The sequence below is a fragment of the Bathycoccus prasinos genome (assembly GCF_002220235.1).
Source record: "Bathycoccus prasinos genomic : Chromosome_9".
In the NCBI taxonomy this organism is placed as follows: domain Eukaryota; kingdom Viridiplantae; phylum Chlorophyta; class Mamiellophyceae; order Mamiellales; family Bathycoccaceae; genus Bathycoccus; species Bathycoccus prasinos.
Genome location: NC_024000.1, coordinates 570251 through 594735, shown reverse-complemented (window position 1 = coordinate 594735; position 24485 = coordinate 570251). Strand labels below are relative to the sequence as shown.

General features: G+C 50.5%; 8 protein-coding genes across 8 annotated transcripts; 5 read left to right on the top strand and 3 right to left on the bottom strand.

Moving 5' to 3' along the window:
• Positions 1 to 161: 161 nt before the first annotated feature.
• Bathy09g03240 lies at positions 162 to 977 on the bottom strand (the record flags this gene model as incomplete). Its single annotated transcript, XM_007511204.1, has 1 exon — positions 162 to 977. The coding sequence occupies one exon, from the start codon at positions 975 to 977 to the stop codon at positions 162 to 164; it is 816 nt and encodes a 271-aa protein (XP_007511266.1).
• A 133-nt stretch (positions 978 to 1110) lies between these two features.
• On the top strand, positions 1111 to 2397 carry Bathy09g03230 (predicted protein; the record flags this gene model as incomplete). Its single annotated transcript, XM_007510868.1, has 1 exon — positions 1111 to 2397. One exon carries the CDS (start codon positions 1111 to 1113, stop codon positions 2395 to 2397), a length of 1287 nt encoding a protein of 428 aa, XP_007510930.1.
• A 129-nt stretch (positions 2398 to 2526) lies between these two features.
• On the bottom strand, positions 2527 to 4047 carry Bathy09g03220 (predicted protein; the record flags this gene model as incomplete). Its single annotated transcript, XM_007511063.1, has 1 exon — positions 2527 to 4047. The coding sequence occupies one exon, from the start codon at positions 4045 to 4047 to the stop codon at positions 2527 to 2529; it is 1521 nt and encodes a 506-aa protein (XP_007511125.1).
• A 433-nt stretch (positions 4048 to 4480) lies between these two features.
• On the top strand, positions 4481 to 8875 carry Bathy09g03210 (set domain protein; the record flags this gene model as incomplete). Its single annotated transcript, XM_007511000.1, has 1 exon — positions 4481 to 8875. One exon carries the CDS (start codon positions 4481 to 4483, stop codon positions 8873 to 8875), a length of 4395 nt encoding a protein of 1464 aa, XP_007511062.1.
• An 84-nt stretch (positions 8876 to 8959) lies between these two features.
• On the top strand, positions 8960 to 10402 carry Bathy09g03200 (cysteine desulfurase; the record flags this gene model as incomplete). The annotated part of the gene is made up of 1 exon (XM_007511078.1): positions 8960 to 10402. The coding sequence occupies one exon, from the start codon at positions 8960 to 8962 to the stop codon at positions 10400 to 10402; it is 1443 nt and encodes a 480-aa protein (XP_007511140.1).
• A 2128-nt stretch (positions 10403 to 12530) lies between these two features.
• Bathy09g03190 (predicted protein) lies at positions 12531 to 14465 on the top strand (the record flags this gene model as incomplete). Its single annotated transcript, XM_007511259.1, has 2 exons — positions 12531 to 12962; positions 13302 to 14465. 2 exons carry the CDS (start codon positions 12531 to 12533, stop codon positions 14463 to 14465), a joined length of 1596 nt encoding a protein of 531 aa, XP_007511321.1.
• Positions 14466 to 14555: 90 nt separating this feature from the next.
• Bathy09g03180 (predicted protein) lies at positions 14556 to 18839 on the bottom strand (the record flags this gene model as incomplete). Its single annotated transcript, XM_007510930.1, has 1 exon — positions 14556 to 18839. One exon carries the CDS (start codon positions 18837 to 18839, stop codon positions 14556 to 14558), a length of 4284 nt encoding a protein of 1427 aa, XP_007510992.1.
• Positions 18840 to 19313: 474 nt separating this feature from the next.
• Positions 19314 to 24269, top strand: Bathy09g03170 (unnamed protein product; the record flags this gene model as incomplete). The annotated part of the gene is made up of 1 exon (XM_007511162.1): positions 19314 to 24269. The coding sequence occupies one exon, from the start codon at positions 19314 to 19316 to the stop codon at positions 24267 to 24269; it is 4956 nt and encodes a 1651-aa protein (XP_007511224.1).
• Between the last annotated feature and the right edge of the window lie 216 nt (positions 24270 to 24485).

The following is a 24485-nucleotide window of genomic DNA, read 5'->3' as shown; positions in this document are numbered from 1 at the left end:
TTCTTTTTCTTGAATCTTTCCCTCGTCTCGAGCTCTGCGTCGTGTGTTCTTCTAGCGCGCGCGTAATCCCTTAACGAACTTTCTGAATAAAATAAATTTAGGGTTGGTTAAATGCTGATGAATATACGACGTGTATGTGTATACTTAGAAGTACAACTGAGCTAATGTTGAGTACGCATGTGCTTTTGCAAATGAGCAAGTTGACGAAAAGCTTTATCGCAAACATCACATTCGTACGGTTTCTCGTTCGTGTGAATACGCATGTGGGTTTTCAAACTATCAGCTCGACTAAAACGCTTCTCACACACATCACATTCATACGGCTTCTCGTTCATGTGAATACGCACGTGCCTTTTCAAAGCACCAGATTCAATAAAACGCTTCTCGCACACATCACATTCGTACGGTTTCTCGTTCGTGTGAATACGCATGTGCCTTTGCAAATGACCAGAATCACGAAAACGCTTCTCGCACACATCACATTCATACGGTTTCTCGTTCGTGTGAACACGCTTGTGGACTTTCAAATTACTGGATTGAGTAAAACGCTTCTCGCACACATCGCATTCGTACGGTTTCTCTTTCGTGTGCGTACGCATGTGTGTGGCCAATTTAGATGGTGTTACAAACACCTTCTCGCAAACATCGCACTCGTGCCCTCTCTTTCTTTTCACTCCTTTAGCAATAAAAGCAGTTTCTTCTTCTCGCATCTGGTGATTTTGCTCCACGACATCGTCGCACGGCACGCACATAATCCTCCATAATTGCTTCACGTCCTCGTCTTCTCCCTCTTCTTCTTCTTCTTCTCCCTCTTCTTCTTCTTCTTTTTGTATCTGATGATTTGCCTCGACATCCTCATCATCAGGAATCCTCGAACGCACAAACACCAAAGGTTCTTCTTTCCCGCTTCCCTTCAAAACCGTCCTCGCGTTCACCGCTCTTTTCGGACGTGGATTCTTTCGCGGTCGTCGTCGCATGTTGTTGTTGTTGTTGTTCTTTCAACGCGTCGTCGTCGCAGAGCAGAAGAGGTTCTTTCTCAAAGCGTAAAGAGTATGTAATAGCAGAGTGTTTAAAGTCTTGGAAAAAAAAAATTGAGACGTTTCGCAGGAAATGAAGAAAAAGCGTCTCAAAAAAAAACATTCTCCTCAGAACGAACCAAACACAAATCACTCGAAAACAACTCAAAATTCTGCTGTTGTTGTCTTTCTCTTCCGGTGGATGCTGAGAGGAAGCAGCTCGCGGTGTCTTCGTTCGCTGCTCGCGTCCTCTTTCATTTCCTCGTCTTTATCCTCTCCTTCGAAAACTGCGCGCGCTGCTTTTGCCAGCTTTTGTGCTCGAGGAGGACTTTTGAGAACGGAAGGAACGCGTTTTATTCCAAGTCGTCGTCGTCGTCATCGTCATCCGTCTTTGAACGACAACAGATTTTCCCCGAGTTTAAGTCTGTCCTCTTTGTCGCCGCATCGGAGAACGAGAAGACCAACACCAGCGAGAGGTACGGAAGGGTTGTTTTTCGCGTCGCTTCCTCCCGTTGGTCCTCAGTTGGCGTCGTTTTCGGAGGCGGCGTCATCGTCTTTGTCTGTGTTCTCATCAACAACAACAAACATGGTGTCCGTGGCGTGGATAATCGGCGCGGCTTCGATTGTTGATTTTGGCATCCAACTCGTCGGTTGGGCGATATCGAGCGCGATGAAAACGGAAAAGTATTACGATTTGTGCGGGTCCGGGGCGTTTGCCGCGGTCGCGGTTTCCACGTTTGCGTGCACGAACGGGGAACCTCGCGCGGCGTTGGCGACGACGGCGTTGTTGGCGTGGGCGATGCGCTTGGGCGCGTTTCTCGTCACGCGGGTGCATAAAGACGGAGGGGATAAAAGGTTCGACGGGATTAAAGAAGACCCGGCGACGTTTGGGATTTATTGGTTCATACAAGGGATTTGGGTGCTGGTGACGGCGATGCCGGTGATTTTGATCAACGCGAACGCGGTGACGCAAGGACCGTTGAGAGCTTTAGATTGGATCGGGTTTGCCATTTTTGCCGTCGGATTGACCATGGAAACGGTCGCCGATCAACAAAAAAGAGCGTTCAAAGCGGACGAGAGGAATAAGGGAAGATACATCGATAGCGGTTTGTGGAGCGTTTCGAGACACCCGAACTATTTCGGCGAGATTACTTTATGGACCGGGTTGAGTATGGTGGGGTTGTCCGGCGTGGCGAAATACGGCGCCGGCGAAATCATCGGGTGCGTCCTGTCGCCGTTGCTGGTGACGTTTTTAATCACGCAGTTGAGCGGGATTCCGTTGTTAGAGAAGAGCGCGGACGAGAGGTGGGGTAACGAAGAGGCGTATCAAAAGTATAAGAGAGAAACGCCGACGTTGGTGCCTTACATTGGGGGCAAATAAAAAATCTTACTTCTCGCAAAAGCATAAAGTGTACACGTAACCAATTTTGTGATTACATCATCATCTAAGACGTTCTAATAAAAACTTGTTCAGTCATCTTTTACTACTCGCCGCCGCACGGCGGCGCGGTTATATTGCTGCTATTTTGTTCGGATGTAAACTCCCACGCTCTCCCTCTCGACTCTTTTTCAAGTTTCGAACGCGATTTTTGTGTCTTTTCGAGGACGTGTGCGCCAACCAATCGCGATCGCCGCGGAAAATTCGATCGCCGCACGCTTCGCACGCGCGTTCAATCCACGCGTCGTTGTTTTCCTCGAGATCAACAATAACATCGCGGCGAGTGCTCTTTTTCGTCGATGGTGCGTTTACGTCGTCGACAAACTCCTCCGTAATGAATCGTACCGCTCGGGAGACGACTTCGTCTTCCCAAAACGCGTTCGCCTTCGAGGACGAGGGCGGTGATGCCGCCAGCATCTCGTGCATTTTCGTCGCGTCTATTTCGATCGTCGGCGCGGAACGAAACTCGCTCGATTCTACCATGTTTGCAAACTGTCTGCGTTGGCGTCTGGCTAAACGTTTCGTTCGCGCGCACATTTTCTCGAATCGTGTTTCTGTGTCGTCATCTGTTTCGTCCAGAAACTCTCGAACGCCAATGGCTTGCGCCACACCTGTGTTTGATTTCGCGGCGGTCGGGTAGGTTTCGATGAACGTTTTAATCTCCTTCTCGACGCCGTCGTGGCGCATTCGCTCCAAGCGCGTCTCGAGCGTCTTTTCCAACGCCTCGTTCTCCGCGACCACGTGTATCACTCTCGTCACGGTAGGTGGAAACATCAGTTGTTGCTCGTTTTGCTGTTTTCGTTCGTCGTCGTTTGCTTTGTCTTTTTTGCGTTGAAATATCGTTGAAGGCAACAAACTTTCTTCGCCGTTTGCCTCTTCGGCTATTTGCAAATACCTTCTCACGCGTCTCGCGTCTTTCGGATGCAGACGCGCGGCTGCTTTTGGATCCAATTCGCGCAATCTCTCGTGCATCGCTCGTCTCTCTTCCAAGGAAAGTTTATCCACGTCGTCGTCGTCGTCGTCGTCATCGTCCGATGTATCCGGCATCGACGCCTCGCGTTCAGGTAAAAAAGTCTTCAACATGGCCGCTTTCGCGTAATACGGCGTACCGCCGACGCATACGACGACGCTCCTCTTTCCATGCCTCTTCGTCCAAATCTTCTCCACGATTTCTAAAAATGATGCACGAAACCACCGCACGTCTTTTTTCTTTGTCTTTGTCTTCTTCTTCGTCCTCGTCTCCTCCTCCTCCTCAATCCCAACGACCCCGAACAACTCGTGCACCACCTCCCCTCTCGTCTTCTTCTTCTTCTCCTTTTCCTCTACCAAAACTCGCGCGGTCGCGATCGGCAGTTCCTCGTGCACTTGCAACGCGTCCATGTTCACGATCGTCACCATCTGGTCATCGATATCATCGTCGTCATCATCAGACTTCTTCTTCTTTACCTTCTTTGTCTCCGAGTTCGTCGTCTCCGAAAATGAAGATTCCATTAAAATCTTCACCGCGATATCTTCCGCGACCTTCGTCTTCCCGACACCGGTCGAGCCCAGGATAAAAACCACCCTCCTATTCTCATCGTTCTGCAGTATCATCGTCGCGTCTCATTATTATATTTCGCGTCTTCTCAAAGAAGAGAGCAAACAAACGTAAGTGTGTTTTTGTGACACAAAGAGGAAGAAAAATGAAGAAAAAAGAGAGAGAGAAAAGAAACCTGTCTCTGTTAGGGTTTAAGACCCTAAACATAAAAAGCAGAGATCAAATTTTTCCTCCTCCCAAACATCATCATCACATAAACTACGTTTGAGGGAGCGCGTTGTTGTCTCACCACCACCCCTTTCTTCTCTTTGCTTTCTCCTTTTTTGTTGCGTTTTGTCGTCAGAGAGACGACGACGACGACGTGGGAGGAACGACTTTTTTGAAGAGAGAGGTGGTGGGGTGGTATTTGTTGTCCTCCTTAAAGAAGAAAGAGAGAGAATTTAGAGCGCTTTCTGTAGTTTAGGGTTTAGGTTTTAGAGAGCACCAAACATGGAGGAGAAACGCGACGTTCCGATCGAATTCCGCTTGGACGCGCTGGAAGAAGAGCTCTTCCGCCTCCACGAGGACGTTCTGGAAGCAGAAAATGTTTCTTGGTTACCGAGAGGGCATCACGCGCAACAACTGCTTTCGGAATACAACAATGGGTTCGGGATGATGATGATGATGATGATGCAACAACGAGAACAACAACAAAAACGTAAACGAGATGACGATGGAGGAGATTTGAAGGATGACGACGATGCTTCTCATCATCATCATCGCAGTAGACATGGTCGAGAGAAGGAGAGTAATGGGAGGAATTTTTATCATCATCGCGGAGAAGGAGGAGCGGCGACGTTGGCGTTGCAACGTGCGCCGTACACGCTCGCGGAAGCGCACGGCGTCGACGAGATGGAGAAGAAAGCCTCGGCGAGAAGTAGTCAACCTTCGTCTTCTTTTCCAGCTAAGAAGAAGAGCGGGGGTAGTTTTAAGAGTAAAAAGAAGAGTTTCGGGAGCTTTGGCAACTTGGCCGGCGCGGCGGGCGGCGGGAAAAGTTTTCAAGGAGGAGGAGGGAAGAAGAAGAGCGCTTTGAAGCAACACAAAGGAGGCGCGCCGACGATGCTGACGAAAACGAAGACGTCCTCGTGGTGGAGGTGGGCGGAGGAAGTGTTTCGGAGGGTCGGAGCGAACGATGTGGCGAGAGTGTTGCCGACGAAGAACTGGAGAGACGACCAGGCGTTGAAGATACCGCCAATTGGGAATAGGAACGGGATGATGATTTTTGACTACGACAATGGCAACAACAACGAGGAGGGGGTGAGCGAAGAGGAACGGTTGAGGAGAGCGGCGGCAGGAGCCGCGGCGACGACGAGTGGCCAACAACTCCCACTCCAACACCAGCAAGCGCCGGCGCTGGGTGCGGCGCCTTTACTGCTTTTACAGTCGCCTTTTGACGCGTTCAAACCGCTAGGGGAAGAAGCGACGAGAGCGACGCAGTCGTTTGACTGTTTGCAAAGCGACGAAATTCGAGAGTTGTGTTTTGCGTTTTTAGCCATGTCGAGAGAAATAGGAAGTTTGTTGCGGAAAGAAAGCGACGACGAAGAAGACGACGAAGATGACGATGAAGATAAAGAGGACGAGGACATCGCCGCGTCGTTTTTGGAAGATATTTTCAACGGCGACAAACAAGCGCGCGATAGATGGATGAAAGCGCCCGCAAAGAAAGTCGCCTCGAGGAGTAGCTCGAGGACAAAGTTAGCGTTAGCCGCGCAAGAAGAGGAGAAGGAGCTGACCGAGGACGATTTAATCGTCATGCGTGCGCGGATATGGTTATCGGAGATTGTGGTAAAAATTGTCGAAAGACGAAAACAAGCCATCGAGAACCACGGGAGGAAATTTGATAAAGATGTGGTCGTGGTGAAGGATACGAACAACGCGGGTGTTGGGTACGGAGCTAATGCGAAGTTGATGGGCGCGACCGTAACGAAGAAACGCAAAGGCACGGCTGCGAAGAAAGGCAAGAAGAGCGCGTGGACGACGAAAGCGAAACAATTGAAGCAACAAGAAGAAGAAAAACAGCAACAAGAACAACTGTTGCTTCTGCAACAACAAGAAGCGCAAATAAAGTTGGAGGAAGCGGAGAAAGCGAATGCGCGTGGGATGAGTGGATCTTCTTTCATGGAAACGAAAGAAGAAATACTCGCAAAGAAGGTACAACTCGAGAATCGCATTCGGGCGACGTTTGGCGCATCCGGCGATCACGACGCGGTGGAGCGCATAGCTCTGGGCGAAGCCGCGCACCCGCACACTCTGCAACTCATGCAAACGGCATTCACAACGCCCGAGTTTACCGCAACCATAGAAAAGGAAGAAGAGACGCCCTCGAGACAACGAAAGATACCGGCGGGAAGAAGAGGAGCTAAAGGAAATAAGAGCGCGTCGAAGAGAGCGAAAGCGTGCGCTTTGTGCGAAAAAGGCTCGGATCACGCCAAGGCAACTTGTGGGACGGATGAGGCGCAGTTTCGGTGTGAGAAGTTGCGCGAACGCATCAAAGATGAAATTATGGAGAAGAAGCGGAAGGCAGAAGAGGCGCTCGAGGATGTCGCAGCGGAATGCGCGGAAGAAATGAAAGAGAAAAAGTCCGCCTCGAAAACGAAGAAGCGGAAGAACGAGAAAACGCCGGCGCGAAAAGGAAGGAGTCACGAAGAGACGACGACGCCGAAAGTCAACAAAACCCTCAAATCACCATTCTCGCCCGATACCAACGGTAAAGTCAAGTTTCCGTCTTTAGCCGTCGTTCCGATGCAAAGATACGGAGGTGATGATGAAGATAAAAGCAAAAGCGACGAAGAGGACGATCCGACGGCTAAAGATGCGAAGGACGAGTTGAAGCGTTTACAAAAGTATTTTTCAAACAACCCAGAGTTGGTTTCGTGCGCTCCGTGCGATGACGTCGAGAACGAGTTGCTCACGTGCCAATACGAGCTTCTGTATCAAATCAACGCCAATCGATCAAACTTGACGAAATTCTTCCAAGAAATTACCGGCAAGATTGAAGAAGAGGCGACGTGGTTTGAGAACAGATACGTTGGCATCAGCGAAGCGAATGCGTTCGTCAACACCATCCGCGAAGCACGGAGGAAGGAAAAGAGGGAGAAGCGCGCGAGAGATCAACAGCAAGCGTTTGAAAAAGCCGCCGCAGCAGCGGAAGAGTCCAAACGCCAAGCGTTTCGCCGCCATCTCGGGGAACAGGTTGCGGCAGCGACCGGTAATCCGGACGTGAATCCGGATCAACTCGTGATTCCTGAAATGCCGGATGAATCGGCGAACGTTTCTCGCCCGCGGCGCGGCGTCGCTTTGGCCAACGCCGCGTTACAAGTGTTAGGATTGAGAGGTAAAGTTGCCGGCTTCTTCGGAACGAGTCCGAAAGCGAACGCGTTGGAGTCGAAACAGTCTTCGTTTACGGAGCGATCGTTAGATAAGAACGCCGATCATCAAAATAACAAAGGTATTGCTATCGGAACCGTCGACGCGAGAAATTTGTTCCAACTTCTCGATCCTTTACACGCCTCTACGAGTCGAACTGTTTTGGACGTGTGCAACGTCTGCGCGAACTCGTGTTGTCCCGCGAAAGTAGTCAAGGATAAAACAATCTACCGGTGTCTCGGATGCGACGTTACGGTGCACGACGAGTGTTACGGTGTTTTATCCGAGAAGAACGAAAAGCACAAATCTTTCGTCTGCGACGTGTGTGCGCACAATCACGGGAGCGGCTACGGATCTTGGCCGGATGCGCAAAAACGCACGGCACATTCGCCTTTGTTAACTTCCGCCGACGAGAAATTACGAGCACAGGGGAAAAGCGTTTCGTGTATTTTGTGTCCCGCGAAACTTGGCGCCATGAAGAAAGCATCCCTCACGCTTCCAGTTTCGCAGAGAGCCAATCAACAGAATTCGACAACGACGGCGTGGGTCCACGTGTCGTGCGCGGAATTAGTCCGAGGCGCGACGACGAACCCGTTCGCCGATTCCGTAGAGATTAATCCAACCGTTTTTGGTGGAACTATTCACTTCTCCGGAACGCCGACCAATAGAGCCGCCGCTCAAACTGTCGCTGTCGCGCAACCGCCGCAAATCGATACGCCTATCCTGTCAAATTCGTGCACGCTTTGTTATTCGCGAAGAGGCGGATGCGCTGCGACGTGCGCGTTTGGTAGTTGTCGCGCGCGGTTCCACTTGTGCTGCGCGAGAGCTGCTGGTTGGCACGCCCGTTTCTCCGACGGCAGCACTTCTTCCAAAAGACAACCGAGGGCGTATTGCGACCGGCACTCGCCCATCCAAAGAGAAAAAGACGAAAGCAAAGGCGTCCAAGTTGCCAAGTTGTCGCTCACGGATAACGAAAATGAGGTCATGGTTCAAACCGTTCGCGCGTCTGCGGATGGGAAACGCGGGAAAGTTTCCATGCTTAGCGCGTTGAGAGCTATGCAGAGATCCATGCGTCTCGAATGCGAATCTGCTCACAATCAAGGCGGCGGCGGTGTTGTTACCGCCAACGCTCTCGGTCTCGGCGTCGGAACCACCTCCAACTCCGCCGGATTACTCCAACACCAGAGCAGCTACAGCAGCGACGCATCTTTCCTCGACGGTATCCTCCCAAACAAACTCCCCCCGACGTCAAACCCGGACTTATCCCACCCGGGATCAAACGGCGGGACTCCCAAAAAAGCGCGATCCACCGCGTACGCTCGAGGCGCGAGTCGAGGTAAACGCGGCTCCGTCCGCGCGTCCAGAAATGGAAGTCGAGCTCCAGCTACCGCGCTCATGAGTGACGAAGAAGCAATTCGGGCGAACAGCACGTTGCCGGAAGGTTGGGCGTACGTTCCGAGAGAGACTTTAGATAAGTAGTAGCGCGTAGCTTTGGATGTGAATATTTTTGCTTGTTTTCGGTTTCCTTTCGATGCAGTAGACGTCACTTTTTTTCGGATAATCATGGCTTCTTTGGCGGCGACTCGTGCGAACGCGCACGCAACGTGTCTCTCCTCCTTCAGGCGGGGAGGCGCCCTGTCCACCTCCGGCAGACACAACGGCAGACACAATTCTTTGGTGTCTTTTAGAAGCATCTCGTCGGAAAAGACAAACACCGCAGCAAAAACCAAGTCGTCTTCATCCTTGAGCGAAGAAGTAAGAAACGATTTTCCAATCCTCCGGTCGGAAAACGATTTCGGAATGCCAATCGTCTACTTAGACTCCGCGGCGACGTCTCAAAAACCTCTCGCAGTTCTCAACGCGCACGCGCAGTTTTACGCGACCGCAAACGCGAACGTCCACCGAGGCGTGCACTACTTATCCGCAAAGGCGACGGATGCGTACGAACAAAGCCGCGCGAAAGTTGGAAAGTTTATCAACGCGAAAACGGACAGAGAGATTGTGTTTACCCGAAACGCGAGCGAGAGTTTGAATTTAATCGCAAACACGTGGGGGGAGACAAACATTAAGGAAGGGGATGAAATCGTTTTATCCGTGGCGGAACATCACTCGAACATCGTGCCGTGGCAGTTGTTGGCGGAAAGGAAAGGCGCGGTGTTGAAATTTATCGGATTGGATGAGAACGAATGTTTGGACTTGGAGGAGTTGGAAAGAACGGTGAACGCGAGGACGAAGCTGGTGTCGTTGCCGCACGTTTCGAACGTGCTCGGTTTTACGAGCGACGTGGAAAGGATCGTGAAAACGGCAAAGAGCGTCAACGCGACGGTAGTTTTAGACGCGTGTCAAAGCGTTCCGCACATGCCGGTAGACGTGCAAACGTTAGGGGCAGATTTCATCGTCGCCAGCGGTCATAAGATGTGCGGTCCAACCGGTATTGGGTTTTTATGGGGCAAGTACGACGTGTTGTCCGAGATGCCGCCGTGGATGGGCGGCGGCGAAATGATCCAAGACGTCTACTTGGAAAAGTCTACGTACGCACCACCGCCGGGTAGATTTGAAGCCGGCACTCCGGCGATTGCGGAAGCCGTCGCTTTAGGCGCCGCGTGCGACTACCTCTCCAAAATAGGCATGGACCGCGTCCACGAGTTTGAACTCGAACTCGGTGCGTACCTCTACTCCGAACTCCTCAAAAACATCCCCAACGTCCGCATATACGGTCCAAACCCACTGAAAGTAAACCCTCAAACTGGCAAAAACTTCGAACGCGCCTCCTTAGCCGCCTTCAACGTCGACGGCGTCAACTGCTCGGACGTTTGCACCTTACTCGACCAACTCCACGGCGTCGGCTGTCGAAGCGGTCACCACTGCACGCAACCGTTGCACCGACACTTAGACGTCCTCGGTAGCGCTCGAGCGAGTTTGTACATTTACAACACCAAAGAAGACGTGGATAAGTTCATCGAAGCGTTGAAAGAAGTCTTGGAGTTTTTAGGCGAACCCGTTTAAGTGCACTATTTTATTCACACAGCGTAGTAGTACACACACACACACGCGCGCGCGCACATTTCTCTCGCACATCACCTTTACTCGTCGTAGCTTCTCTGCCAGTCGATGTAAATGCTCCGGTACCTGGAACTTTGCGTAACCGAAGACACTCTTTTGTACCAGTTTGTGTGTTGGACTCCAAATGCGTTTTGTTTTTTTTTGTTTTTTTTTTGAGCATTAATCTTCGGCAACACCGAAATTCGGCCAACTTTTTTCCGGTCAGTTGCCCCTATAAAAGTTGGCCGAAATCGGTTAATTTTGGCCAACTTTTTGAAACCCTAAACCCCAAAAAGTTGGCCGAAATCGGTTAATTTTTTTTTTAGGGCCGTGGAGAGACTTGAGACTTGAGACTTGAGAGACAACCATGGAGAGACTTTACGGCTCCCATAATCGAGCACGACCTTCGCGTATAGTTTGCCAACCTTCTGACGTAATTTTATGGATAAATACGCCTTTTGATACGAAGAACTTCAAGCGCAAACGTATGAAAGTCTTATAAAACTGCACCACTTTTGAAGGTGGTATTTTCTGTTTTTTGGGGAGGCTGTAAAAAAAAAATTAACCGATTTCGGCCAACTTTTTTGTTACCCTAAATTCTTCAAAAATAAGAAAGAAAAAATTGACCGATTTCGGCCAACTTTTTTGGCTGACCGGAAAAAAGTTGGCCGAAATTCGGTGTCGCCCATTAATCTTATTAAAAAAAAAAGAGCTTCAGAAACGCACGAGAATGAAAGTTGAGAATTTGAGACCCTAAACATAAAACCAACTTTGCACGAGAGCGTGATACGTCATCACTTCCCTGTCCCCTCCACGCGCGCGCGTTGACTGGGGACCGCGCGCGAGAGAGAGGCGCTGAAAACCGCGCGGATGCACGCACACACCTCATAAATCGTTCGCAGGAACTCAAAGCGGGAGAATACGCGCTTTTTACAGAGTCTCTCTCTCCGTTTATTTTCTTCGTCGCAAAAAAAGAAAAAAACAGAGGGAAAATTGGGGGAGAAAGAAAAAGAAAGAGAAAGAGAAGAGAAAGCGGTAAATTTTGTATCTGTATCTAAAAAACGAATTTTTTTTTGCATTTCCTCTTCACTTTCTCGCGCGCGCATTTGCGCGCATTTGCGCGCGCATATAATATCACTTTTTTATTTGCGTGCGCGCGCGCGCACGCGCGCGAGAAAGTCACACGCATTGCTATCATCGATAGACCTCTATCGATGATAGTGGGTGGAAGGGTGGGAGCTCTTTTCTTCATCGTTTGCTTTCTTTTTTATTATATAGATACAAATCGATTTTTGTATCTCTCCTCCCGCATGTGGCAGATTGAATGAATGAAAAGAGCTGGGAAAGAACGGACAAAGGGGGTTCGAGTACACCGGGGAGTTTTGACTCGCGCGGGCGAGTTTCTCTCCTTTTTTGTGTTCTTTTCTTTGTCGTCGTGTTATTGCATATCTTCTCTCTTCTTCATCGAAGAAGAAGTCAACGACGACACATGGAGGAAAGAGCATTTTTTGGGAAAGAATTCCAAGCCTTTCATTTTTGAAAAAGGAGTTTCAGTACCGTTGGGGGAGTTTGTATCGATTAAAATCGAGAGTTCTCTCCTTTTTTTTTTGGGATTGATTTTGGATGGAAAACATGTTTTTGGATTGCAGAAACATGTGAGACAATACGACGTCTCTCGAGCATCCATTTGCGATGCTCAGCCTATCATGACACTCGGCTCTCATGAGATCGATCGAAGAAACTTTGATAGGTGAAGTACGTTGATTTTTGATTGAAATATAATAACGTTTAATTTGCGCGGCGCTGACTTGTAGCGATCGCGGCACCGACCTTTGAAAAAAGGGGAGTTGTCCGAAGCATGCTCATGTAACGACTATTGAAATATTTTCGGCAGAAATGAATCTGGGAGCCCGTGGTGGTCTTCTATCCAGAGAAGTCTCGTGCGATGAGATTTGGGAACGGAGGAAATGGAGAGGACGTAAAGCTTGTGCGACGGTGTGTTTCTGTTCAAACACCACAGGAAATATTTAGGATGGGGAGTTATAGTTGAGTTGTAATACTTGTTGAGGTCCATCAAATTTTTAAAAGATTCATGTACGAGCGGTCCACAAACGCGCACAAGCAGCAAAAACTTTCTTCTCGGGGGCGGCGTTTCAGTGCTTCACACTTTTTACGCACTTCTTCCACTTCCCCTTCTCTGTATTCCGTTTATTTATATACTCAAATGATTGCCATTCAACGCACCTCTGCATCACTCGTCGGAGCGACGACTGGGGCGAGATCGTCCCCCGCGACGTCGAGAAGAAATCATCGCGCCGCTGCCGCTTCCACCGTCACCCGTCGTGATGGGATGCGTTCTCACGTGACGTCGATGGAACGAAGGACGAAGAATTCGTTCCGACTCCCCGCGATCGCGATGCCGTCTCCCGAAGTCAACGAACAGATGCAAACGATGACGTACAACGAAACCGGGAAATGGCGGGAGAATTTTGACCTCGCCGGGTGGGCGAAGGAGATCAGAGAGGTACGTTTCTCGTCCCTTGAATTCAAACGACGTCCTTTTCCCGGGTGGTGATAAGGATGTGGATTGTGTTCGTTTTGAAAGCTTTGTCCTCCGCTTTGTCCTCGATCGCATCATCATCTTTCGAGGGGAAAGAATAGAGTGGTTTTGTGCGTTTTACTTCCTTCTCTCTGGCGCGATGAGATCTCGGGCGAGACGCTCGCCAGAACCTCTCTAGAGGATGGATGACTTTTCGGCGCAAATGTCTCCCCTTTTATCCTTTCTCGTACTCACGAGCAGCCCTCTGATCTCCTTTTTTCGCTTCAATAACGACGACGACATTATGAACAACATTAATAACAGGTTGAAAAAGAACAACGCTCGGATAAGTACCACGAAGAGGACGTGAAGCACCTGAAGAAGATCCTCGGATGGGCGAACATGTGCTACTACGGCGGACTCGGGGTTATGTTTTTACTGCCGCAACTCGGCGTGGCGCAAGCGTTTGGGGCGAACGTTTTAGGCGCGTTTATGATGTCCACGGCGATTTGCGCGAGATGGACGATGGTTGGACACCACGTGTGCCACGGTGGGTATAACGCGGCCATGACGGAAGGGAACGAGATTAAAGGGAGGTTTCACCGAAGGAAGTTTGCAAGAGGGCCGTGGAACAGAATCATCGACTGGATGGATTGGATGATGCCGGAGGCGTGGGACGTGGAACACAACCACTTGCACCACTATCAGTTGGGGGAGGATGCTGACCCGGATTTGGTCGAGAGAAACATGAAGACGACGAGAGAAGGGCCGATGCCGATGTGGGCGAGATACATGCAAGTTGCCGCGTTGTCCGTGATTTGGAAGTGGTTTTACTACGCGCCGAACACGATGAAGGAGTTGTTCGCGAGAAGAGCGAGAGAGGCGGAAAAGAGAGGCGAGGAATCGTACCAACCGTACACGACTGGGTCGATGCCGTCCACGGTATTGACGACGGTCCAATCTGCGTTCCAGGGGAACTTTGGCGCGATTATTGAAACCGCCAAGTGCTTCGCGCCGTACGCGACGTTTCAGTTTGGCGTCTTGCCGGCGGTTGGTTACGCCATCGGCGGCGCGCAAATGGCCATGGCCACTTTGGCGACGACTTTATTGGCGGATTTGTTCACCAACTTGCACTCGTTCATCGTGATCGCGACGAACCACGTCGGTGACGACATTTACAGATTTGAATCCGAGACGAAACCGAGAACGGACGACTTTTACATGCGAGCAGTTATCGGCTCTGCGAACTTTCGCACCGGGGGCGACGTCAACGATTTCATGCACGGCTGGTTGAACTACCAAATCGAGCACCACATGTGGCCGGACATGTCCATGCGATGCTATCAAAGAGCGCAACCGAAAGTTAAGGCGATTTGCGAAAAGTACGGCATGCCGTACGTGCAAGAGAACGTGTTCAAGCGCGTTGGGCAATTGGTCGATGTCATGGTCGGCAAGCGCACAATGCTCGTATGGGAAAACGGAGATTAATTTTTAGCGTTTATTATAACTACCTAGCCTCGAACTTTATGTGTAATTACAACTGAAAAGACTTAAGTGAAAACTTATTTTCTTCCTCACTCACGGAAAGATGTCGCCGTTCAACGGATGCTGCTCCGCGTTTTCCTTCTTGTTTTTCTTTTCCGGTTTCGCGCGACGAAACCCGTTCAAATATTTTTCTAAAGTGTCCAAAGTCAAATACGGTTGGTCCTCTTCGCACACCGAATCGTTTTGCAACTGCACGCGATCCAACACCGGCGTCGGTTCCACCGGTCCTTCTTTTTCTAAAGCATCAGCCGACCGTCGAAAAGATTCGCAGACGTCCTTCTCGAAAGGGTCTAAGCAAACGCCCGTGGATAACATGACTTCGACTCGAAATCGAAGCGGGTCGTCCGGTGGAACGTGGAAACACTCGTACATGCGAAAAACGATGTGAGTTAAATAATCGAGCTCTTTCGAGCGTTCGCCGAGAATTTCGTCTAACCCTTCGACGACGAGCGGGTTTCTCTTCGTGCACGAGAAATCAGAATCCAAATCGGATCTGGCATCAAAAGAAACGTCGGCGGAGGAATTCGGAGCGCGCGGCGGTTTCCGCGGGCTCAAGAGGGGATCGCCAAACGCGTTCGTCTTTGACGTTCCACCACTATTGGTCTTTTGCGTTGTCATCGTCGCAGCTTTTGGAGGCGACGAACTCGCCGCCACGTGTTGTGACGATCGTTTTTTATCGCCACTTGCTCTCTTTCGTAAATCCTCTTCCAAGTGCGCGTATTTCAAAATGTTCAACAGCGAGTGCAAGTGCGACTCGGACGTGAAATACAATCGCGTTCGCACGTGTCTATACGGCGAATGCACCTTCTTTTCGGTCGCGTACCGCATGTTCAAACGCGTCGGCGCGTCTTCCTCTTCGTCCTCGTCTTCGTCGTTTGGATCGGTGCTGTTGTTCTCGTCCGGGGAATTTCTGTTGTTCAAGAGCGACTTCTTGCCCAAAAGTTTGACCGTTTTCTTCTTGTTCGTCTCGACCGCGTACGATTCTTCTCTGGTGTTGCTCATATCAGCGAGAAGTTTACCCAACAAGCCACCGGCGATAGTGGCACCAATTCTAAGCTTTGAGATCGGGTGCGTTCCGTATTCGTTCGGAACAACGCAGTCCGCGAGTTCTTTACTTAAAATGTATAGTTCTTCTAATCCATCGAGTTTTAAGTGCGCGTTGTGAATGGAATCGTATTTCGCGGCGTCGTAAACGTCCGGGACTTTTGAAATATCAAACGTTTCTTTGCGCCCGTGGAATAAATCTTCCTCGAGTTTTTTCCATCGCGTGTGCATGAGAAGAAAACTTTCGCCACCGCCAGGCAATTCGAGCGTGTTACTCGCAGGCGCAGAACCTCTTGGTGCGGTGGCTGAAAAGTACGTCAACGTGTCCACCCACGTGTCCGGCGGTAACGCGTTGTCTTTCAATCCACGGTTTTTGCCCAGCGCGATGAGCACCTTACGCCAACGGTTACGCGCTTTCAACTTATCGTTCATTCGAGATGCCATTTCGAGGAGCTGTGAAGATATGCCGTGAACGAGCTCAAATACTCGGCGAAGTTTTTTGGAAGGTGAAGATGGGACGCTCGCGAGAGCGACGTCTTCCAAGTGACTGTACTCGCCCTCCACCGAGGTCAAGAAATGGTGCGAGTCCAAAAGCTTACCTCGTTCGACTGCGGCGATACGATCAGCGATGAGCCAGGAATTTCCAGAACGTTCGATGTTGAACAAACCTTGAGTTTGCGTGACGAGTTCGTCGTACTCGTTTTCTTCGTGGATGTCGTCTCGCGAGGAGGCTCGGCCGAACCGAACCGCTCGAGGGGTAGCAGTATTTCCACTTGATTCATACATTCCGTCCGAACCCGATCGACTCAATCGCGCATTGACGTGAGTAATAACATTTGCGTTGTCAACAGCGGTATCGTTTGAAGGTATGCTCCCGTGGTTTGCAGCAGTATTCGCATTTCCTTCGTCATCGCCCGGGTCGCCTTTTGTCATCATCCTGTACAACTTGTTCTTCGCGTGTAAAATTTCCGCTTCGACTTCGTGCGTCACGAAATCTAAAAGCTTTGCATCTTTAGTCACGAGTGACGCTAAAATAGGCGTCAATTCGCCTTTATGCGTTTCGAGCGCCAATAAACCTTTCGCGAACGCCGCCGCGGTAATCTGCACGCGACCTTCATCGGAAGAATAAATTTTTAAATCGTGACGATAGGTCGAGTGTAAACGCAAGAGTCCGTCCGAATCGGTCGGGTAATAACTCCCACGAGGATACATGCGCTGACGGAAATCTTTTCCAAGCACTTCGGCTTGGTTTTTACCCAAGTGCGTCAAAACACCACCGAATTTGAGAATGAGCAAAGCGGATTCGACTTGTTCGACGGATTGCCCGGTTCGCGGGTCGATCGTTTGGACCCACGAAATCGGTTTCAACTGTGCTTTCCGATTAATCCCGGAAAAGTGCCCACCTTCTTCTAGAATAGCAATCACTTGTCGCCAACCGTCCAAGTTTTCTTTCGCTTCTATTTTTTTTGGATCCTCCGCGTTACCTTGCATGGCGGCTAAGTTCAAATCGTTCTCCGTATCCCCGAGAATCGCTTCGGACTCTTTCTTCACTTGCCCCCAAATAGAGCGACAAATATTCAACAACTCTTGCAATCGCTCCGGCGTTTTCAGTTTCGCTTGTTTTCTCGTGTTATTTTTCGTGCATTGCGCGAGTAAATCTAACAATGGCTTCTGGTGCACGCGAAGTTTCATTTTCTGCTTCGGCGTTCTATCGCCGTGGCGAATCACCGCCAAAACGGCTCGTAACTCTTCTGGTTTACTCGCTAAAGCACTGTTATTGTTGTTATTCATATTGTTGCTGCTGATGTTGTTGTTCTTAATCCCACCGCCGGATGGAGAAGGTACAGTGCCATCTTCGTGATCCTCGTCCTCTTCGTTGATTGATGAACGACCGGTAATGATGGATTCTCTCTGTTGTTCGGCACTCTTGATGTTGACGTGATCGGGTCTCACGGCTTTTAAAATCATCGCGCGGAGACACAACGCGGCATCTTCGACAAACTTTTTGGAATCTTTGACGAAACTCCACCCGTTTACGTCGCAAACGTAGCTCTTACCTTTCGCTCGCAACAAATCAAAGCCGCAGACGTTTTGTCCAAATGCAATGCACACGCGTCTCGCGATTTCTTTCTCCTCGGGCGAAAGCAAAACCGGGTACCTCACCTCCTTTCCGTTCGCATCTCTCAAAACGCGGCCGTCGACGACTGGAGATTTTCGCGCCTCGGCGTGCGCATAATCTTGACCTAAAGTGTACACTTTCACGTCGGTGCCGTTGGTGGACATAAAATCTTCGTAAATGAACGAGGTGGATCTGCGAACGCGCGAGTACGTGACGTACTCTTCGTTGCCTTCTTCTTTTTCTTCTTCTCTTTCTCCTTCTTGTTGTCCTCGACTTGATGTCTTAGACGCGTCTGCGCTTGCGTCTCCTTTCTCGTTCTCGCTGATAGTTTCCATATTCATCATCATCTTCTCCACCTCTTCCAACCTCCTCGCGTCGTCGTTCAACTCCGCATTTGGCCGGTTGTTTGAAGCGCCGTCGCTCTCTTCCCCTGCCGCGGAAGAACCTCCTCCAACCCCCGTACCATTTCCTCCTTCCTTCTTCCTCTTCTGCGCCGTCGGCGGAGGATAATACGTGCTACTTTTATTCCCAACCTTACGAAACAACTCTTTGTGTCCACCGCCGACCGTGTGTGGATAGTAAATGCTGATGTTATGATTCTCCGCGTCCACCGGTTTCTCCACGAACGGTTTGTATATTCGTTTCCCTTTACACTCGACGTAGTCTTCCTTCTCGTCGAACCCGTCGTCGTCGCTCGTTACGTTTTCCGGGTATTTCACGCCGGATATCGCCTCTGGATCTCTCTTCAGTTTCTCCATCAACTCTTCGTCGTCATGTAATTTCGAGACGTCGTTCCTGTTCACGAACACGTGGTTCGGTACGGAGATGTTATTCTCCATCAACGTTTGGTACACCAGCCTTCGGTCCAAAAGCGTCCATTGTCTCGTCACGTCGTTCACCATGAACGGTTTTCGCAATTTCACGTACATGTGTGCTTTCTCCAACGGGAACCCACGGCTGAAAAAACTGATCAACGCGTCCACAATTGGCCACGATTCAATGGGATCGTTCAAAATGACTTCATCTGGGAAGACGATGATGTCGAATTCGTTGAACGCGGATAAGCGTTGGAGGATGGATTGCATCTGCGCCGAGTTGGATTTTTTGTTCATCGCGCATATTCCGAGCTTGACTTTCTTGTGCAGAGGAGGCATTTTGAGAGGAGTGGTTTTTGTTGTTGGTGCTCCCGGTTGCTCTCCTTCTCGCACAAAACGCACGAAAAAACAACTCTCTCTCTCTCTCTCTCTTTATCTCTCTCTTTCTGTGTTTGTGCGTGTTTATGAGCTTCTTTTCAAAGGCTCTCTTTCGCGCCGCGAGACGAGAGTTAAATGTTTCTCAAGGGAAAAATGAGGAAAAGTGGCGGCACAAATGTGCCTCCTCTCTTGCTCGTTGAATACAACACTTTGCGCGCCGCACTCGTTAAAGGAAGAAGAAGAAGCGCGCGGGCAAAAGCCGCGTCCTCATCGACGCGTCCTCGTCGTGGTTTCCTCGAAAGGTAGAATTAAAGAGCGTTTGCTTTTTCTCTCTTCCCAAAAGAGACTTTACGAAGGAACGGAAGAAAAGAAACAGAGAGCGCAGAAACAGAGGTCGTTACGAAGCGGATTGATTGAGAAACGAATCTGATTACGATGAGACCATTACTGTCGACGACGACGAGACGCGCGACGAGAGTCACGCTCGCAATCGCCGCGATTGGGTTACTCTCCCGCTCGGCGTTTTTGAAATACTGGATCGAGTACCATCTTCAAGAAGAAGAAGAAGAAGAAGCGAAGAAGGAATTGGCGAACGGAGAGACAGAGGAAAAGCTGACTCGGATGAAAAGACGTCAAAGAAGAAGGCGGAGAAGGCGAAGGAAAAGAAAGACGAACGTGGACGAGGAGACGGAGGAGGAGGAGAGCAACCAGTCGTCGTCGGAAAATTCTTCGTTTTCCTCGTTTTCTTCCGACGACGGTTCGTCCTCTTCCTCGGAGTACTCCTCCGCCGAGGACGACGAGTCGTCTTTCGCGTTGGCGAGAGAAGACGCTCTCGGCGGCGGGGAGACGAAAACGCCGAAACGGTTAGCAGCGACGACACCGCGGTTAGCGAATACTAATAATACGAAAAATGCATCATCTCGAAGCAACAGCGAGGACGAAAACTTCGAAACGCCGGTTGGGACGCCGAGAGCAGTGAAACGAGGCGCGACCATGGATAGGATTAAAGAGGAGTGGAAGAAAGAAGGGAAAGAGAGCGGCAGTCACTTTGAGAGTTCGGACGCTTCGCAGACGAGTTTGTTCGAGTATCGAAGAGCGGAATCGGAAGGCGATCGAGGGGAGAGTCGGAGTGGTCCGGGGGAGTATTTATCGCACACGACCGATCCAAACTTTTTCGCCTCGACGAAGTTTTTCGCGTGTTTAGAGCTCGAAGAGTCGAGGGAACTGTTTGGAATGAGCGAAGAGATTGAGATTGGCGCGAACCAGGTGCTCTTTCGGCAAGGCGATGAAAGCCGGGACGGAATTTATGTCGTCGTTGAAGGTCAACTCGGGGTGTACGTGCAATCAACGAACACGCGCAGTGGCGGCAGCGGCGGTGGCGACGGAAGCGCATCGTCGCTGGTGAAATCTTCGTCCAAGTCGAGCAGTCATCATCATCATCATTCGGTGAAAGATATCCGGCGTTCGTTCGATAGAGCCGGATCACCTGGGTTGCCGAATATGGGGAGGAATCAACAAGCCAGTCGAATGAGTCGAGCAAACAGCTCGACGTCGCATTCGAGAACATCTTTGGATAAAGAGCGTTCACAGACACCACCGATGGGCGGCATTCGCGCTGCCTCTCCGCTTCCTCCAAAATCATTTAGCATAGGTCCGGCGCATTTGACGAACATCTTGAATAAAGGCGAATCTGTCGGTGACGTGGACGTTTTAGATTCCGCGAGGCGGTCCGTCTCGTGCGTGGCGATGAAGAACGGAGCGAAACTAGTTCGCATTCGTCAAGACGTTTTGTTCGCGTTCATTAGAAAGCACCCGAGAACGATTCAGGTTTATTTAGAACAAGCCATCGCTCGATTGTGGCGAGTCGCGAGATTTACTTTGAGAGATTTTCTCGAATTGCCAAGAGACGAAGGCGACGCGGAGTATTTAAGTCCCGGAGCAGAGGATTGTTTGGTGTTGAAACCGAAGCCACCGATGATGCGCGCGCAGACTTCACACGAGAAGTTTTTTGAACAAAGCTCAGATGATGTTGAGAACGGAGGGTCGTTCCCGTCGACCGTTTCGGAGTCTTCTAATTCGTTGGACGACGGTGCGAAATCAATTAACACGACGGAAACGCCCGAAGACGCCAATCCAACGAACAAACTGTTAGTGAATTACCAGGAAGAATTAGAAAAATACGCGGGCGGTAGAAAAACACTCTTGGCGAACGAGGTGTTCATCACCCAACGCGATAGTCAAACGAACGCGTATTTCATTCTTTTATCCGGGACGATGCGACGCGACGCGGTGCCATGGCCCGAAGGCGACGGCGTCATCGGTCCGGAATTGAAAGCACCTCGTTTGGTTGGCGCGGCGCACGCAATAACCGGTGCTAAGTTTGACGAAACCGTTCGTTGTTGCACGGATTGTGAGATTTTGTTGATCACGCCGACGGTATTACACACGTTGTGCGTTCACGCGCCAGATGCGTTCATTGCGTTACAATTAGCGGCCTCGTGTTCTCTAAACAGGGCCATTCGCGCTTTCATCGCGGCTGGCTTAAATCGCCAGTGGCTTTCTGCCGGTGACCAAGCGTTTCGTTCGGGCGTAGACGCGACGTCTATGTACCTTGTCATCTCCGGTCGCGTGTCTATTTACAACGTCGCGTTAGGCGCCATGCGGTACCGAAGTCGAGGCGAAACTATCGGAGACGCGGCGATGTTGTCGCAAACTGCGCACACATCTACGGCCATATGCACTCGCGATTGCGAATTAGTGCGAATGTCTCGGGCGAGCGTGCAAATTATATCGGCCAAATATCCCGAAGTCGCCGGAAGATTGTTAGAACACGTCGCTCGAAAGTTGGAAATCAACCAGCGCGATTTGAAAACCGGCGAACGATATCGTCCGGAAATCGTGACCATCGCCATCGTTCCCGCGACAGACGCCGTGCAAACGACAAAGTTACCGAAATTTGCCGCAAAGTTGAGAAACGCGTTGGAGAGGTTAGGCAAAGGGTCCGCGTTCATTTTGGACGAAAAAGCCGCGGAAGAGGTTGTGCCGGAAGGCTTTCGTCGCGTAGAGACGGCATTTTATCGGTCCAAGTTAACGAGCTGGATGACAAGAATCGAAGAAGAACACCGATTTGTTTTGTTCGTTGGCGATAGAAGTGGGCAGAACGCGAGTAATCGATCGTCGTCGTCGAGTGGGTGGTCGAGAGTGTGCGTATCTCAAGCCGATTTAGTGTTGGTTGTCGCCGAAGGCGGCGCGGCGGCGTCGTTCGCGCCTTCCTCTTCCATGCTTGAGATGCAATCGCAGTCAACTGGTATGAGCGGTAATAACGAATACAATACCAATACTGGAAATGTATTCATCGGTAACGGCGTCGATCCATCCCCAGCTGAGGCCAGGTTACTTTGGAAACGTCGTAAAAAGCGAATCGTTCCGGTACCGTCAGCCTCCGAGGAGGATTTTTTAAATTACCATAAAATTACCAGTAAGAAAAAGATACACCACCGACGCCAGCACAGCTACAGCAGCGACGCGATGAAGCAAAAGAGCGACGAGAATTTTGTCGAGATTGATAATAAAAATACCGCGATTTTAGCGCAAATCGAGTTGGTCTTATTACACGCGAAAGGCGAATCGCCGAAAAATACGCGTAGATTTTACGCCAACAGACCAGGTTTGCGCCGACACCATCACTGCCGGTTGAGTTCCTACTCGGATGCAGACGTCGATCGAATCGCAAGACATATCGCTGGTTGTGGCGTTGGCGTTGTCTTGGCCGGTGGCGGTGGTCACGGATTAGCGCACTTGGGCGCGTTGAAAGCTCTCGAGGATGAAGGCGTACCAGTCGATGCCATCGGTGGCGCGTCGCAAGGCACGTTAACTGCTGCACTTTACGCTCGAACGGCAAATTCAACCGTCGTGAGCGCGCGAGTTCGAAAACTTGCATCTTTGATTGCCTCTCCTCGACGACTTCTAACCGATTTAACGCCTCCGTTCCTCTCCATCTTAACCGGCGAAACTATCGACAAATCCATCAGAGATATGTTCGGCGAAAAGATTGAAATTGAAGACTTATGGATTCCGTTCTTCTGTTGCGCGACAAATTTAACCACCGGTAAGTTGGTCTCGTGCACATCCGGGACGGTGTGGCGGTACGCCCGAGCGTCGATGTCCGTGCTCGGTTTCTTACCGCCTATTGCGGATGAGATTACCGGAGATTTGCTCGTCGACGGCGCGTACTTAAATCCGGTCCCGGTGGACGTGTTGCGTAAATTATCGCGCGTGGAGTCGACGATTGTTGTTGACGTGGAAGATGAACACTACGCCGCGTTCAGATCGTTGACGGCAAGAGATGGTGGACTAGGCGGATGGCGTTTACTCTGGGAACGCGTGAGCCCGTTCGCGCAGGCAGAAAAGCTTTGGCAGTCGATCAAGAGTGGTAAGCGAGGGAACAAATCCTCTTCGGAATCGTTCAACGCGTATTCGACGTCTTCGTCGGAATCAGAATCAGATTCCTCTTCCTCGGATGTTGATGGAGGCAACACGAGAGGAGGTTCGACCCCCGCGCGAAGGAAAGGAGGAAAATCAACAAAGAAGAATAAGAAGAATAAGAAAAGATCTGTCTCGACTGCGACTACAAACGCCGCGCCGAACTACGCGACTCTTCTCGGCGCGTTACTCCGGGCCACCTCGCGACGCGAAGTTGCAGAAGCTGCAAAAGCGTGCGAGATTGACGTTTACTTGCGTCCACCGGGAGTGCCTCCGTTCACCTTTCACACCGGTTTAACCGACAAGCGCACGGACGATTTAATACGACGCGCGCGATTTAAAGCCGCCGAAGTCATACGCAAGTGGCAAGAAACCAAACGCATCGCGATGAAAGACGACACGGAAAACACGTCGATACAAGCGACGTCTTACTACGGCTTTTACTCGTCCACGACGCAAAATTCGCAAGGAAGATTATCTGCCATGCAGCCAATCGTGACGACTTCTCCGCGAGGCGAAAGTCACGTCGCCCAAACTCCTCCGCGAGTTCCTTTCCACCCTTCTGCGATGCAAACGCCGACATTACACCCGTCACCTGCAACCACCGACTCTCCGCGTGGGCAGTATCGACGCGCCTCGTTCGAGGACGTCGACGGCGAGGTCGACAGCGGCGTCGCCATCGTCAGCGAACGCGCGTTCTTGAAACCCGCAAAAACGAAGGAGGACGAAGAAGCGGAAAGAACGGAAGATAAAAAAAAGAGCATCACTCCGGCTCGGCAAATCATCGACGGTAAAGCAATCGTAAAACTCAGTGGTACCACCAACTTCGACGAAAAAGAACACGACGACGTTTTGGGGAAGAAGAAGACTTTGGCGGGAAAGTCGTCGTCAAAGTTGGAGACTGTGTAGTACTAGTATTTTAGTGAAAAGCAGCAGAAAAGTGCACGCACACTCTACACATAATTAGAAACATGTTCTCCTCCTCATCATCGTTACAGGCGTCGACTTCCCAAATCGTTCACCACCAGAAACTCACGCTCTCTCGCAAAAAAGCATCGTCCGATACTCTCCCTCGAGGTGTCCTTCAGGTGCGCGCTTTTCTTTCCGCGGCGGAAATGTCGACTT